The 17,251-nt window shown below is 40.2% G+C and overlaps 1 protein-coding gene across 6 annotated transcripts in view; it reads right to left on the bottom strand.

Moving 5' to 3' along the window:
* The window catches only part of ZFHX4 (zinc finger homeobox 4), a 176,712-nt gene that overhangs the window by 4,825 nt on the left and 154,636 nt on the right, over positions 1–17,251 (bottom strand). For all 6 annotated transcript variants that reach the window (XM_068525327.1, XM_068525325.1, XM_068525328.1 and 3 more), the window contains 4 exons: positions 12,697–12,830; positions 12,280–12,480; positions 11,138–11,255; positions 5,213–10,600 (listed from right to left, as the gene is read on the bottom strand). In XM_068525327.1, the coding sequence (XP_068381428.1) occupies positions 5,213–10,600; positions 11,138–11,255; positions 12,280–12,480; positions 12,697–12,830 (5,841 nt within the window). The remainder of the gene's footprint in view (positions 1–5,212; positions 10,601–11,137; positions 11,256–12,279; positions 12,481–12,696; positions 12,831–17,251) is intronic.

Below are 17,251 nucleotides of genomic sequence, written 5' to 3'. Positions count from 1 at the left end.
CCAACCCTTCTCTGATCTGCTTTGAAATAATTTCTGTAGTTGTATTAGTAATAGTTTCTAAGGAATATCCATCATGTTCGAGAATAGTCTTCCAATATCCTCAATAGTAAGTAGGGACAGATGCGAAAAATTCCATGTTTTTAAGAAAATTGAGTCCTAGAGCTGTGAAGTGACTTGATAGACAGAAATATACAACTCGATGGTAGATATGGAGGTGGGGAAAATAAATTTTATAGCTGCCACTCAAATTCATCTTCCTGTCTGATTGAATCAGTTTCAAATGTTAAACAGTTGGAATATTAAAAATGAAAAAAGCAATCCTTGAAAATAATAACATTGTATTTCCAGGAGAAACTGATAGCAAGTATCTACATTTTACAGACGAATGGATGACACATTCAAAATAAATTTAAATGAAAATGGCTTAAGATTGGCAGGGGTATGGTAGGAATGAATCAGTAAATTCCTGGATTTTAATCCAATTTAGAATGTTAGACTTCTCGGATCCCATGGGACTTAGACACAGCCCAAAAGTGTGAAGTAATGGAGTTGCTTTTGGGGGCCCAAACCAACAACTCCCTTGCCTTTATTCCTACACTATGATGCCTGGTATCTTGATCTTCTTTCCACTTGCCTCTCTATAAAATTTTATTTGCAAGAAAAAAACCAGAGATATAAATACACATTTTTGAAAAGGATCAATATATACTAGATTCAATAATTTGAGGTTTCTTCTGCTATGATATTCTGATTTCATGATATTCTATGTTACTTTCCATTTAACAGAAGATAATGTATTAAGTCAGAAGAATTAATTCCTAATTACAGAATTTCAGGCTTGAGTGATTCAGGCGGAAGAAGTTTTACTAAGGACAGAAGATCCTTCCTTGCATTGTCAGAATGATATTACGTTGGTAGCCAGCTTCTTTTGCCTACTCATAAAGCCTACTTTATTTCTGGGTCTAGTACATCTAGACTTCATACTCAACAATTGCACCCCCTTCCACCTAAGTGCTTTCCCCCCTAAATCTAAAGAAATTGCTGGCTCACCTATCTCTCTGACGTGAGAATTTAAGGCAAGAGAAATCTTAAGGAACTTAAGATTTAAAAAAATAGCAGTGGTAGTTAGAAAGCAAGTAGATCAATAGCTGTTGACTCAGGCTTTCCCATCAGATGAGGTCTACAAATTCCTATCTAGAGGTCATATAATGAAGTAATGAACAATTTTAGAAGACTGCCAAAAGGAATCCTAACTACTATAGTTAAAAACTACCAGAGATTTTTAAGAATTCAACATCTTGAGGAGTAAGCTGACTTAAATAATCAGCTGTTAAGTAAAAATTTTAGGAAAAAAGATACAGATTAAGGATAATGAATAATGTACATTGGGTCTACTAATAAAAGACATAAACTTGTAGAAGTTTGCAGTCAAAAGTTCAGTAGTTAACTGATATATGAAAACCACATATAGAAGAGAAAAAGTGAACAGTAATCAGGATGCAAAATAAGTGGTGGTAACAACACAGATACATTCTTTCCTGTTCCCTAACTCCTGCTCCAATTCTCTGAAATTTCACAGAGAGATGAAAGTTTTTACCATCATTTTATTCGGTTTTGTTTTCCTGAAACAGCTGCCTATTCCCAAAAGTAATGCTTTTCAGAAGAAAATGCCTGTCTCACCATGAACGTAGATGTAGTGTCTTTTCCCCAAGTTGCTTTGATCTAGGTGTCCCAGAGGAAAAAATTTACTATTGAGGTGAAAAATAAAACTAATTAAGTACATGGGCCAAAGACAATTGTGCTAAAATTATTAAAGACCTACTCTTATCTAGATATACCCCCAAAATGCTAGTAAATTACACTGAAGTATGAGAAAAATGCAAAAGCCATGTTCTAAAGTTCCATTTAAGGAAATTGGGTTAGGCAGTATTTCCAAAGACTAATGGAACATATATAAACCAGACACTGCTTAAAACCATAAAGTAAATACGTTAAAAATAGAAAATCAAGTTATTTTCCTAGTCATCTTGAGGAAAATGCCAAAAGAAGCTAACATCCTAAAGGATAAAATGTAAATTTAAAGGTTTCTAACTTTTTCCAGGTGTACAGGCATGTGATTTTCTATTGTCACTTTCCCTTTTTGCATATGATCATGATAGAAAAGACAATTGTGGAAAAATTTTTTAGCAGAAAATAATTTATTTTATCAAACATGAATGATAGTAAGTAGTGATACTGAACACAGGGCTGAGTCATTGTTCAGAAAGCAGGCACACATGATGGATGTTACTCTTCAAAGGGTTTTCTTTGTGATCTTGAAAGACTAAATAATTTGAAGACTTCCTGGAAGCATGGTAAGGAGGTTTTATGAGAATTAAAGCCGCTAAAACAGAACAGGAATTCCACCAAAAAAGGAATAAAATGGGTATTTAAATCAGGAAATTTAGAGGTTGATAAATGCTAAAACTGAACATGTACACTGCAATTAAGTCAATTTTGGGGTGTAGCCTTAGGAATCAGACTTATTACTTACTTTACGGCATATCTCATTCAATGGAGTCCTTTTTTAGCGATTTTCTTAGGAACAAAACCTCGAAATCTACCTTCAAAGGGATGGGGGTGTCTTTAAAATGAAGCCTTTTCCATAACTAAATCCCATTAAAATGGGACCAAGGTGAACACATCATATGGTCAAAGTTTATTCATATAGATAACAAACTGTTACAAGAGCCCAGGGCATGTGAGAGATACAGAAATAGTTTACTTATGAAGCAATTTTCTTCTTTTATTTCACCTAGCTGGTCTGTCTATTTCTTCCATAGAGCAATGGAGATATTTGTTTGATGAAAACATAATACAGTAGAAAGATGCTGATAGAAAGATGGAGAACCACAGCTCTACTCCATGAGATGATTAAAATATTCAGCATTACCCACCACAGATCAATTAACCTAAAAAAGATGTGAGCTGGAAGTGTGGGAATTCAGGCTCTCAGATGGGATCCTGCTGATAGCTCTGCTGTGCTAATGTTTAAATTCCTTCACAAACAAAGAACTAATTCAAGAGAAATTGCAAATTCCAGTAGGTATGTTCCTGGACCTTTTCTCTTTATAACACTCTCCGGTCTGTTTTGGTCCATGATTTAATGAAGCAGCAGATACGCGGTGCCCTCAGTACCTGATGCATTTAAAAATAGTGCTCTCTGAGGAGGGCCTGCCTCTAACATCTTCCCACAATTCTGAGAGTTATAAAAAGGGCCCATATTTCAGGGGGAGAATGTAAATTATATTTATGGTGTGTAGAATGAGGAGAAAGGTTAGGTTGTTTCCGTATTTCATAAACATCTTCTCTCTCCTCCCTCCTGGCTTTCTCTCATACAGGCCCTCAGGGTACCAGTTTCAGAGTGACAAACCAGAAGGGTAGTCAGGGAAGGACCTGTTGTCCAAGCAAAGGCCTTCTGATCCAGTGGAGAGAAAAACAAGATGTTCTGACCACCACTTAGTGGGGGGACTACATCGGATCATCAATCAAAGCTGACTTGTAGATTAAAGGCACAGATACTTGAACTGTTCTTAGCCCATTGTAAATATCAAATTTTATTCTATTTTACATAATTATAAAATTTATAGATAAGTGCTCATGGAATTTTTCCACATTAGACATTATGTGGAAAAGCTCTATTTTATGTAACTGATCACAGGAGTCTTTCTACATAAGACATTTTTCTAGATGTCAATTAATAATTACAGTGATATATAAAGTGAGACTAGAAGACTAATACATTCATAGGCGGGCAGGGGAAGGTAGGTAGTGTGATAGTTAAAGGAAAGGACCTCGCAGAAATTTTCTTGGTAAAACTCTTTACATGTGCAGATTCATTCTGCTTCTCTCTAATGCCAACAAGTCATTCTGGACAGGGAACCAATCAGATGAGCTAGCAGTAGCCAAGGGGTCATTTGATATCATTGTTTTCGTGTCTCCCAAAATAAAAGTTAAAATGGGAATATCTTCCAGAGTCACATTAAAATGTAAATCGCCATAAGAGAAGGATGAAATTGAAAAGTTTGAAATTTATGTAAAAGTCCAATTTGGAAAATGAAAAAAAGCTTTCCTTTTGTGTTTTTGGAAACTTTCCAGATAAACGTAATTAGTTCACTCTAGATGTCTCTTTGGAATGTCATAATTTTCTTGTAAAAATTTTTTAAAAATGTACTGTTAATTTGGAAAATAAAACTTACTTTAAAGAAGAAACTAGAATCTTTTTTTTTTTCCATTTTGGATAATATACAACTTGTGTTATATGTATAGCTACATGAATGCCTAGCACACTATCTTCAATTTTTTTCAGCCTAAGATAATTGGATACCTATACTTACTCACAAAACCTAAACTGTACAAATTGCATTTCTCTTGATAAACACAGAATTGGATTCTTCATCGGGGATTGCCTCAAACAGTTTTACCATTTTGGTCTGTCTTTATTATAAATCTAGGCTAGGGGTGGTGGTAGAAAGGCATGGAGTAATATAAATGTATTTTTAAGGTTTTAAATTTACATAAATAACAAGTAACAAAATGAATGCTACTAAAAGCAAAATCGTATAGCAATGTTAAGTTACAAATTATCACAGAAGTCATATTTTTAGTAGTTAAACTACATATATATGCTTTATTACCTGCTAGGTGTAATACGGGGGAATTCCTGTGGCTAGAAGGCCCTTAGCTTTTGAACTTCCTGGCATTTAAGGGGGAAAAACAACCCCAAAAAGTACAAAACCAAAAAAAAAAACAAAAAAAAAACAGTGTCTCTTGGAAACAACATAAATTAGGAAACCAATGAATGTATTACTTAATGCTTCACTTTCTTAATACGTATACCAAATTTTGTGCCACGTGCCTGTGCTGAAATGCCGTTTGAAATCAGTTTTGAAATGAGTATATTAAAGGAACGTTCCTAAAATATAAAGATATAATGATATAAATAATATATGTCTGAGACTCTGATCTACCTTGTCCTTGTTTTTCTACATACGTTCAGGTTGGCTTATTTCCTGGTTATGAACCTTAGCCACTAAAATATATATTTCAAATAACATCATGGTTTCACTTACTGAAATGAAAAGAGATCCAACATACCCTGTTCTTGGTTACATGTCATCGGCTGCCTAATACTATTTAATTAATTAGACGGACTCTCCTTGAAATGACTTACTGTTTGAATTTTGTGGAAATCCAGGCAAGGAGGCTGGACCGTTCATGCCAGGGAGAAGGACTGGGGGGAGGCCGGGGAGTCCTGGATAGGCCGCTGGCAGACTGATGCCATGAAGGGGGCCGCTGTCCATCATACCCGGCTGCTGTACCGCTAAGCCCAGCGCATCCGAAGCTTTCTTTATACGGTCAAGTTCTTGCTGCGCCATCAGCTGTCGAACGGTCGTCGGAGCCAAGTAATCTTTCTCCCGATCAAGCTGACTCCCGACGGTCTCCCTCACTTTTGAAATGTGCTGTTTGGAGAAAATATGATCTCTGATGGACAAGCGGGCGGAGTACTTCACCCCACAGAGGGTACACTCTGGTTTGGTGCCTTCCGTGCCACTCTGATTGATCATGAAAGGCTTCCCTATGTTAATTTTAAATTTCTTTTCCTTCGCCCTTGCATTCTGGAACCACACCTGGACCACGCGCTTGGGCAGCCCAATCTCATTCCCTAGCATTTCGCATTCTTGCATGGTCGGAGTTCGGTAGTCACTAAAGCAAGCCTTGAGAACCTTGAGTTGAAGATTGCTCATCTGGGTTCTGAAACGCTTGTGACCTGGTCGATCGTTACTTTTGGATTTGAAAGGATTGCTGGATCCAAATGGATTTGGAGAACTCGGGTCAGCTATGCTGGACGTTTCACTGCGGTCAGCAGTGTCATCCGGGTCATCCGTGATATAAAAGCTTTGGTCATGGTCACCATCTTTATCGTTGAAAGGTATTGAGGGACTCGTGAGAGAAAAGAGAAATTTTTCATCACAGACCTCCGTGGTGGGTGGGGTTGCTGTTTTTGGCAAAGTGTCGAGAGTTTTGGGCTCTTTAGGAGATAAAGCTGGCTTCACATCTCCAGAACTTCCCGTGGTGCTTTCCATTTCTCCGTTTCCCTCATCTCCGGTGGTGGCGTCACTGATCGCTGTATTAATTGACGAAGTCTCATCAAAGTCAGTTTTATTTTGATCATACCCAGCCTCAGCAGGAGGGGCGTTTAAATTCTCGACATCCTCAGAACATTCTGCTTTAAAAGAAGAAGGGCTTAAAAGATTCTTCGGCGACAGCTCTGCTGTTTTGCTAACAGGTGTTGACACCGTAGAAGCCAATTCATTCTCACTTGAGAGATCAATTTTAGTTAATGGCAGAGATGGATAATCAAAATAAATGTATTTCTGCGGGCTTTCTCCCCCATCTTCTGTTGATATTAAGGGGCTTGGTGGCAAGCTGTAACCTGCCTGCTTTCCTTCATTCCAGTGCCGGGAGCGAATGTGGCTTTCTAAGGCTGACTTCGCCTTAAACAGGGCTCGGCAAAAGGGACACCGTTTATGAGACTGGGCTGGACCCACTGCCCGGAACTGGCCTTTCCTCTCTCGCGCTCGTGTGTTCTGGAACCAGACTTGCACGACTCTTTTCTTGAGCCCCACTTCGCGTGCAATATGATCAAGCATTTTCCGGGTAGGATTGGAATCCAATAAGTATTTTTCATAGAGAATTTCCAGTTGTTCAGGGGTGATGGTGGTTCTCAAGCGTTTATCACGGTGTTGGTCTTCACCGCTGTTCCCGCCTTCCTTTTCACTGCAGTTATTGTCTTCTTTATCATCCAGTTTCCTTTTAAGGGAAGCAGCAACTGTGGCCTGGGCTGCGGGGTGGGACGAAGTGGTCTGAGGGGGCATCTGTGTGAGAGAACCACTCAGCAGCTGTCCAGTCATCAGTGGATTGTTGGGGTCGAATATCATGTAGGGCATGTCCATGGGCCGTTCCAAGAACGGGGAGTGAAGGAATTGGTTCTGGGCAGCCAGGAAGTGCATGTGCTGGTGCTCCTGCCAGAGTTCCAGAGTCGGGAAGGCAACTGTGCACTGATCACATTGGTACTGTAGTAACTGTGGAGGTAGACTGTTCTGGAGAGAAGTCATGGAAATCTGCAGCGGACTGGAAGGGACCGGGGTTTGAGAGGCCGAGGGAGGTCTTCCCATAAGTTGGGGCTGTTTTGGTGTCTGTGGTTGAGCGGCCGAGGCCGGCGGCGGGTCTGAGGGAGCGGATGTTGAGAGCAGCGCTGGTTTGGCGCCTTGAGAAGGGGGCAAGGGGTCACTCTGCTTTGGCTTTTCCGTGGGATATTCGGGTTTTGGAGACGTCTTCTCCGGTTCCGGTTTGGGCGATGGAATCAGCGGGGTGCTAGTCCCAGAGCCAGAACTTGCCGCCGGGGCAGGAGCGTTTTTGGGTGCCTCCGTTTGGCCGGACACTGTGCAATGCTTGTACACCACCTGATCCGTGGCGTCCATGGAGTCTTCGGTTTGGCTTTCATCTTGGGCATCATCATCTTCATCCTTGTAACACTGCTTTTTCTGATGCGTAATCAAGTCAAAGATCCTGGGGAAAACCACATTGCACTTTTTACACTGGTACTGCATGTTGCTCGTTCGAATATACCGCTCATTAGTAAGTTCTCTTTTTTCGTTATCCTTAGCTTCTGCTTGATTCTCGTAACTCTTCCGTGCCTTCTGACGAGCATTCTGGAACCATACAACAATAACCCGGGTAGGCAGATTGAGAACGGTAGAAAGTTGTTCTATTTCGTCATCTTTTGGGTAAGCGTTTGTGTCAAAAAAGTCTTGAAGGACCCTAAGCTGGTAGTCCGTAAACCTGGTTCTCGACGACCTTTTACTGAAGGATGCATCCGATTTGTAATGTTCTAAAGAGGAGGGCTGGGGGTCGATTCTGATATCTTCCAAAACTGTTATGGGAGGGTTACTGAAGTTGTAGGGCGAATCTTTATTTCTCTGCCGCTCCTTAAAAAGCGTATTTCGAAACCAGTGCTTGATAACCTTTTGAGAGAGGCCCGATTTCTCCGCCATTTCTTGGATCTGTTCTTCACTCGGAGAATTATTGATGTCAAAATAAGCCCTCAGGATTTTCAGCTGGTCGTCCGTAATTCTTGTCCGTGGGCGTTTGAACTGAGAATGCCTTAGGAAATTGGGATCTAACCCGAGCTGCTGCTGGCAGAGCTGGGTGAGATCCGCCGAGAGAGTGTCCATCTGGGGCAGCTGCAGGGCGAGCTGGGGAGGAAGCGCAGGATGCTGCACGGGCTGCATCATGATGGAAGGAAAGAGCGGAAGGTCCAGGGACACGGGCAGCTGGACCTGCGGGGGAGCGGATGGGGGAGGGGGCGGTGGGGGAGGTGGGGGAGGAGGCGGCGGAGGGGGCGGCGGGGGAGTGGGCGGTGGGGCTTGGAGCGGAGCGGAGACCCCGCCTGGCAGTTTCACGGGCCCCAGGGAAGGAGTCTGCGGAGGGGCTGGAGGCAGCGGTGGAGGCGGAGGCGGGGGCGGCGGCGTTTCTGGGGAAGATGGCGAAATGGGATAAAGCTTATCATAGGCTTCCCTGTATTGACGAGCAAATTTTTCTAGCGCTCCATGTGGAAAAAACTGGCCGTGTACGTGTTCTTGGTGACTCTTTAGAATAAGGACATTGGAGAACAACTTCCCACACGTTCCACATTCCAGCTTCTCGGTACTTTCCCCTTCCCCACTCTTGCCCTTCTTCTGTACCTTCTGCCTGTTCTCATTATACTGAATGACCAGTTCAAAACCGAAGTTTTCCAGTAACGCTTTGGCTGCATTTCCTCGGGCCCCTGAAGCGATTCGGGGCGGTGGGATGGATGGTTCCAAGGATTTTTGCTTCTTTCCATCTTTGCCTTCTTTGAGCCCTTCACCTTCACTAACGAGTTCTTGCTTTGGCTTGTCTTGCTTTTCAGCAACCTCTTCCGCCTCCTTGTAAGAGGGTATGTCCTTCATGATGGGGCAGTCGGCACTGGCCGTGGCGGTTTGCTCTTGTTTCAGTAATTTGCTGGCCTGCTGCTGCTGCGGCGGCGGCGGCGGCGGTGGCTTTTGAGACTGCAGCTGGGGCTGTATGGCTTGGTACTGCTGTGCTTGTTGCTGAAGTATCTGGAGTTGAGTTTGGCCAACGTGATGTTGGGTTTGAATCTGCTGCTTCAAGTCTTCAAGCAAGGACCCGGCCATTCCGGTCATGCCAGGCATCCCGAAGGCAGCAGAGCCTGGCAAGCCCAAATCTGGCCCCAAGCTGAACTCCGTCCCGGGGATGTAGAATGGAAAGAGAAACTGAGGCTGCTGAAACTGCAGCAGCGCTTCCGGAGTCATAGGAAAATGAGGCAGAAAGGCGGGGTTGAGAAACTGAGGCTGAAAGAACGCAGCTTGCTGTTGCAACTCGTGCTGCAGCTGCAGCTGAAGCTGTGCTGGTGACTGCGGCGGGTGATGTGTAGGTTGAGCAGACATTAATTCCGGAGTTTGCTTTTTATTTAATTCTTTGGCATCTAAGTGGGGATCTTTCCTGCTTACTGCTGCTAAACTCATGGAATCTAACATCCCTTGGCTGGGACTATTAACGTTGGCTCCGACGCCGTGCCCGCCGGCCACGTGACCGCTGGGTTCCAGCTTTGCAGCCCTTGCCTTTGTCTGGTGGAGCACGGACCTCATGTGGATTTCCAAGGTCGAACTTTGGCTGTATGCAACGTTGCAGATGCTGCACTTGTAGGGTTTGTTATCTGTGCTGCTGTTGGTTTCTTGAGGAACGGGGCTGGAAGCTTCTTGCAAAACCTTTTTCAACTTATGCAGGTGAGACACTGAATTATAATGGACCAAGAGAATGTTCTTTTGGGTGAACGACTCTTTACACACTGTACATTTATATGGGCGAGATGGATCGAGGAATTTTTCCATCGTAAAATTTGGCCCTTTTCTAAAAGGTAAGGTCCGCTTTGGTTCAGAGCCCATGTCATCCGGAATAGAGCTACTGTCACTTCCTGCTGGACTTGCCTTCCCCTCATGGTCCACCTCGTACTCCCTCTCCATTTCCTGCTCTAGGGCCTGGTCGTCCTGGGCCATCGTTTCGCTCTCAGCCCACAGTTCACCATTCACGGGCAAGGAGGCATACAGCTGTTGAAGTTCAGCTTCACTCAGTTCAGGGTGGCCTGCTTCCAAGTGTTTTTTTAAAGCCTGGAATGTACGGAAACTACGCTGGCAGAGGTTACACATTGTAGCGGCCCGAATCGCATGATACTGGGAATGTATCTGAAGCTTCTGCATAGTCTTAAAAGCCAAGCTACAATGGTTACAGCGATACTTGTAAACATGGCGGTCCGAAACAGAGAGTGGTTGCCTTTTTTGCTGTTCGCTTAATTGATCCTGCAGTGTGTCGGAGATTTTCATATCCTTACTGCTGTTTTTATTCCATTCCGACACTTCTGTGGGTTCTTTAGTTGGTTTCTGCTCCTCACTCTTTATTTCCACACCAGCCTTTGAATCGTCAAGACCCGCCATACTTTTGTCATCCATTGGACTTTCACCTGTGTCAAGAAAGCATAAACATCGCTTATGGGAAGGAAGTCTACAGCTTAAACGCCAATGAATATTGTTAAGTAGGAGCTTCTAAAGGTTTCTGCTTAATTGAATCGCTGAAGAAATATTTATTCGAGCAACTACTATATGGCAAGCACTGTACTGGGCCCTGGGGATATAAAGGTGAATAAGAAATCAACCCTGACCTCAAGGAATTTCAGCATAGGGAAGGAGATAAGTCAAAGGTAATTATAGTATGCTACCAGCAGCGTGATAGCAAGGGCCATAACCGTCGTGTTCAGTAATTAGAACACACGAAATATTCCTGGTCATTGATACTTAGGTCCCCCAAGGGCAGTTTACAGATAACCAGATATTAAATATGCCTTAGAAACTATGGCTTTTGGAAATGCCATACTTTTTTTCCCCTGTGCTTTTTAAAAAAAAAAAAAAAAAAATCTTTGATAGTAACAATGCTAGACCAGCGTCACAGGTGCAAGGCCCTGAGGGTGTCTTGCGCAGATCTTGGTCAGAGGCTGGCATACCTGAATACTTCCCGGCGCCCTCGGCTGCGATGGCTGCAGGTGTGTCCCGCTCCGACTTCTCAGAGGTGGCTGCTGGCAGTAGCAAGCTGTTGGGCATCATTACATCAGGGACAGGCACCTGTGAAAACCAAAGGGGCTCATGGCAAAGGTACCCCAGAAATCACAGACTCCATCACATCTGCCCTTGGTCAGTAGCATATCCCAGTTATATTTTTCCAACCAAAGCAGGGACATTCTGTGACTCTTACAGGCCAATGCTCTCCCTTCAAATTTCGGATCAATGCTGTTGTGATGCAGTATTCTTCTTTTCTTTTTTAAAAAATATGGTTTAAGGGCTTCCCTGGTGGCGCAGTGGTTGAGAATCTGCCTGCCGATGCAGGGGTCACGGGTTCGAGCCCTGGTCTGGGAAGATCCCACATGCCGCGGAGCAACTAGGCCCGTGAGCCACAATTACTGAGCCTGCGCTCCGCAACAAGAGAGGCCGAGATAATGAGAGGCCCGCGCACCGCGATGAAGAGTGGCCCCCACTTGCCACAGCTGGAGAAAGCCCTCGCACAGAGATGAAGACCCAACACAGCCATTAAAAAAAAAAAAAAAAAAAAAAAAAATATGGTTTATAACTAATAAGGACCTACTGTATAGCACAGGGAACTCTACTCAATACTCTGTAATGGCCTATACGGGAAAAGAATCTAAAAAAGAGTGGATATGTGTATATGTATAACGGATTCACTTTGCTGTACACCTGAAACTAACACAATATTGTAAATCAACTATACTCCAACAAAAATTGAAAAAATTTAAGAAATATGGTTTGAAAGTTTTTGTAACCAAGAAATGATAGCCAAGAAAATATGAAACTCAAGGTACCCACATGAATCATTTGATTAACATTACAGGCATGAGAGGAAGGCTGCAAAATCTGTGTTATTGAATTAGCTGTGCCTTGTATCATATTTGGGGTTGATTCCAAAGCACAAGAGACAACAAATGGGCCTTTACTTGGGATTCCTACCACACAGTCAGTAAGAGCTTGATGCAACACAGAAGAAATAAATTTCTATCAAACAATAATTGCAGATTTTGTGTTGATACCTTTACAGAGATTATGTCACATATGCATCAACATTTGGTATCCTTACTGTCATAAGCAGCTTCTCCACACAATCCGGAGACACACTGTGCAAATGTGTCAGATGCAGCTGGAGGTGCATTTTGTTGCTGAGGACGTCCTGGCAGAGGGGACAGCAGATGACCGGCTGCACTGAGTGCTGTGACAGAACGTGCATCTGGATACGACTTTGGTCCCTACTATTGTAGTTACAATAAGGACACTGATAGAACTGGAAAATATTGAATAAACATGGTCACTATTAGTTAATGGATTTTGATGACTTCAGAGCATTAGAAGTCACACCAAGAGTTAATTACCTTGCCAATCATAGTGTCTACATACATTTCAACAGCATGGAATGGTTTGGAGGCTCTAAAATTATCAAGGGCAATTAAAAAAAAAAAAACATGTTTACACTGTAAAGGGAAAAAGAAAACACATTTACCTGCTCGTGACAGAATTTATTGTCCTCTGTAGGTTTTGATCTTTTTGTTGCCACATCCTCTTCTTTTGCCAGCAGGAGTGGCTGGGTTCCCCCTGCCACACTGACTTTTAGCTCCTTTTCTGGTGTGATTATTCCTGATTCCCAAAAAAGAATAGGACACCTCAATTTTAAAAGACTAACATGTCGATATCAGAAAAATTATGTTTTCCAAATATCCCTGGCTCTAAATCCACTCAGTCACCAAAGAACCAGAAAAGCACTTTTATACGATGCTAATCTCAAAAGACAAAAATCGCACTTCTTTTTGTCCCCTAACCAAGTGGACTTTATATATTTTAAAATGTGCTCCTGTCTCATATTTTGATAACCGTAGGTGACCTTGAAAGATTCATCAATAACACGTGCTCTCTGGTGTCTCAGTACGGCTTTATCACATTAAAGCAAATCTACTCCCATTCGCAAATGCTAACTTAGAAAATAATTACTTTTGCTAACGTTTAATTACCTATCTCTTCTCTAAAATTCCAGGACACTGAAAACATTTCAAAATTCTGAGAAGAGCTGACTAGTTATAATTCAAAAATGAAAACAATGTTTTTACGTGGTGAACGTAGGATTTTAAAATTATACATTACATATCCACTGCTGCTTTTTCGTGATTTATTCTTTGCTTTAGATGTTTCAGCAGTTGGCTGTGCACATAACACTGTAGTCCAAATCAAGAAGACAATTGTTTTATGAGGTTAATCTGAATATTCGGTGTTAAAAGACGGTTTAAAACTTTGCCCAGATGAGCAACATAATGTATAGAAGCCTCACACACATCAAAGGAGAGAGTGTGATTCTAATTTCCCAATCTAACAGAAAATTCTTTCCAGCATCAATTTTCCCGATAATCTCCTCTGTGAGGCTGGATATTACAGCGACATTGGGTAGGCATGTCACATACATCTCACGACAAACACAAAACCTCATTTACCAGCCATTCCAATCTCATCATAGCGCGGCATCATCTGACCTTTTTTCTGCTGTTTATTATGAGTATTTCTAATTTTAACTTTCAATTTTCACCATCTTCTAGTCAATTTGCAACTAAATTATTTCCAGGGTGAGGACACTATCACTGGACAACTGGGTGCAAATACATCTTGAAATGCAATGAAGCTAAACCATTGATTGCTATCAGACCCCGCGTAAATATAGAGTCTAGGCGTAATCTGATTGTATGCTGTGCATGAAGATTTATCTTGATTTTTTTTCAATCCACATACGGTTCATATAAATGAACAAATTATACCTTATTGCAAAATAACCCAGTTTTAATTTAAAAATAAGGTCAAGGATGTTTTGGAAACAAAGTAAAAATGAACCAAAAAATACATTCTTTTTCTCTCCTGGATGGAGATGCATGTTTTGTACCATATAAATAATTTTAGGAATTCCAAACTCTGAGAGAAATTTAAAAGTAAATCTGACTCTGAGGAGACCAAAATTAAACTAGAATTTAAATGACATAATGACAATAATTTTATTCCCTTGGGGTTTGTGGTAGGTACAGAATTAGTGTTACATTTCCAAACCAATTGCACTGCTACTGATTTCTAGATTTACAAACACTAGATTTTATTTGAATTGGTATATTTGTCCTATATATACAGATATCTTAGAGAAATTTAGATTCTTTCTAGATATTTGAAAAAATAATTTATCGTATTTGGATGAACTTAAATCTGAGATAAACAAAAGAATTTTATTACATTGATTAAACAATATCCAAGTATTTGATATCCAAAGATATGTCAAAAACAGGAATGTTTATTTCATAATTAATTCTGGTATCAAAAAGATATCTTTCATCTAAAGCAAAATTCTCAAAGCAGAATATATTTTGTGCTATCATTTTTAAAGTGTTAAAAATAAACACTTAAGAAAACAATATGATATATAAAATTTGCAAATAAAATTTACTGATTCAGGTGTCAGATCAAGTTGTAGAAAATGATTGTCATTTAAGTCAGCAAATGTCTATCAGCTGCTTTTTTCCTGTGAGACTGGAAGATTTTTCTTCAAAAGTTCCCCAATAGTGAGTAATAATATGCTTCCTTCAGAAAATAATACTATGTCACATTCCCCTATCATTCTTTTGTGTACATGAGAGAATCAGACATGACCAAATAATAAATTGGTCCAGTTCCCTATGGTATCAAAGACTGTCACACACAAGGTAAAAGAGAATTTCCACAACTCTTGTTGCTTGCAGGCCTTAGGAACATCAAAAACAGACTACACCTTCCAGAAACTTCTGAATCTATTAAATGTATAAGTATGGCCTTATTTTTGTAAGCATATACCTTATGCTTACAAAAACATTGATTTCAAGGTTTGAAACATTTTACTAAGACTTTACACTGGTGTACATATTTGACATAATTAATCCATATTATTTTTATGTACGTTAATATCATCAAGAATATCATTGCTTTTGAATTTAGGGACATTCATGCTGCATCAAGAAAAGAGTTAAATTTTAGGGTCACTATTTCATAGCCATTGAAATAACTGTTGGATATAGTATTCCACCCAATATATGTGTCAGCTTCGAGAATTTTTGGCTAATTAACTTAGTTAATTAAACCATGATGTTGATGTAAGCTAGGAACTTCCTAAAGACCATCTTATTTTAAATTGAGAAGAAGTTATAAATAACGTCTAGACCCCCTAACTCTAGCTAGGCACCCCAGAAGTGCATGTCACTGATAAGAAGCAGCAGCAGAGAATGCTAAGATGCAATAACATACGACAAAAACAGACTCTTGAAGATAAAACAGGTCACCAGGATTACTTGCAAAAATGAGGGACATTATATTTTATGCATGCATGCCTCTTCTACTCAAAGGGGAACCATCTCAGGTTTTACGGCCTCCCTGGTAAATTATAGGAAATCAACTCTGGGGTCTTTCTCTGAATTGTTTTATCCTAGAAATATATTAAGTAAAGGCCAATTAATTTTAGGAAGGTTTTAAGTTTTCTGATTATTCATAGTTTATGTTTACAACTTTACTTGAAATAAACACTGTTTGTTGCCTTAGACAAAATTTTGAAATGAGATCATAATTCATTTTGTGTTATTAAGGCCATCACACTATCCTCAAAAAAACTGTAATTTTAATGCATTTTTAACTGAAACATGAAGCCTAATTACAAATAAGGACTGCCAAATAGATGAGCCAATGATTATCTGTCAGTTATGGGATTATTTAACTTGCATGAGATTACTAATATAAAAATGACATAATTCATTTCAATTCAGATGCTGCCTACTTAATAAATTTTCAATCCCTAAAATACAGAAGGTTGTAAAATGGTTTATATTATAGCAAGTGAGGAAAATCCAATAAGACATGTGTACTCAAAGCAAATCTTGAAAAAAATAACAAAATGCTGAGTTATTATTTATGAATCAATGTATTTGGTAAAGTTTGAACACTATAAAACTTGGATATAACAGAAGACGTTATTCAACTGCAAATAAGCCTAAATTATAATTACCGGTACAGTATTTTTTCTAATGAGACTAGAATGAAAGGATAATTTTAATTGCAATAATGAAGGTTAATTTCCATCTTTCCTCATGTTTACTCCCTTATTAAAAAGTGGTCCCCTTAGCCATGGCAGAGACATATTACATTTTCAATGCAAATATATTAATCTGGATAAACTCTATATTAATTCTTGTAGTGCACAGAGCTATAATTTGGATTATAATTAATCTAAAGTGGCACTAGATTTAAGTGACAATATAAATGAGGCATTAGGAGGGTTTTCTATTATGAATGAATATTCAACAAATATAACTTGCATATTGCCAAGTCTCATTTTGAAAGCTCTAGTCCTAGAGATTAATGTCAGCAGCACAGTACAACAGCTTATACAAACACCATCTTCCTAACATGTGTTAATTCCTTCCTGTCTAAAAAATTCTGTGTTAAAGTGGGGTCAGACCGTTTTCCCATCTAACACATTAAGATAGTGATTAACTTATAAATTTGCCAGTATTTTTGACATTTATAACTGACATCAGGAAGAAAACCAATACATACATAAGTGCTCATTCAGTCATCAGAAATACTTACAAGGAAAAAAATCCATGTAATAATCTTTTCAGCTAATCAGATTCAATGTAGAAAGCAGAAAACTTTGTTAAAAGTTCATGTTAGTTGTCAGTAATAACCGTCTTGGTGTCTGAGCGGTTTCAAGGCTAAATATTTGCCTCTCAGTAATTGCTCTGAGTTGGTACGAAAGCCCATTTTTATCCCTACAGGTGTAGTTGGGGAGGCGTTTCTACAGGGATAAAGATGTGTTTTAGAAAACTATCATTATCCAATGGTCTGTATCCTCTCACATGCCGAGTCCTGTCTAGATGGTACAATTAGATGCCCAAGAAAGGACGATAACTCATCAGGCCGTTAGGGCGTGATTGAGCCCGTTATTGATGTAGAGCAGTAAACCGGGCTGGTGGAGAGAGAGCCCTTGCATCTGTGGTATGTTCCAAGTA

Source organism: Eschrichtius robustus, chromosome 17, assembly GCF_028021215.1.
Source record: "Eschrichtius robustus isolate mEscRob2 chromosome 17, mEscRob2.pri, whole genome shotgun sequence".
Lineage (NCBI taxonomy): Eukaryota > Metazoa > Chordata > Mammalia > Artiodactyla > Eschrichtiidae > Eschrichtius > Eschrichtius robustus.
This window is presented reverse-complemented; position numbering and strand designations above follow the sequence as displayed.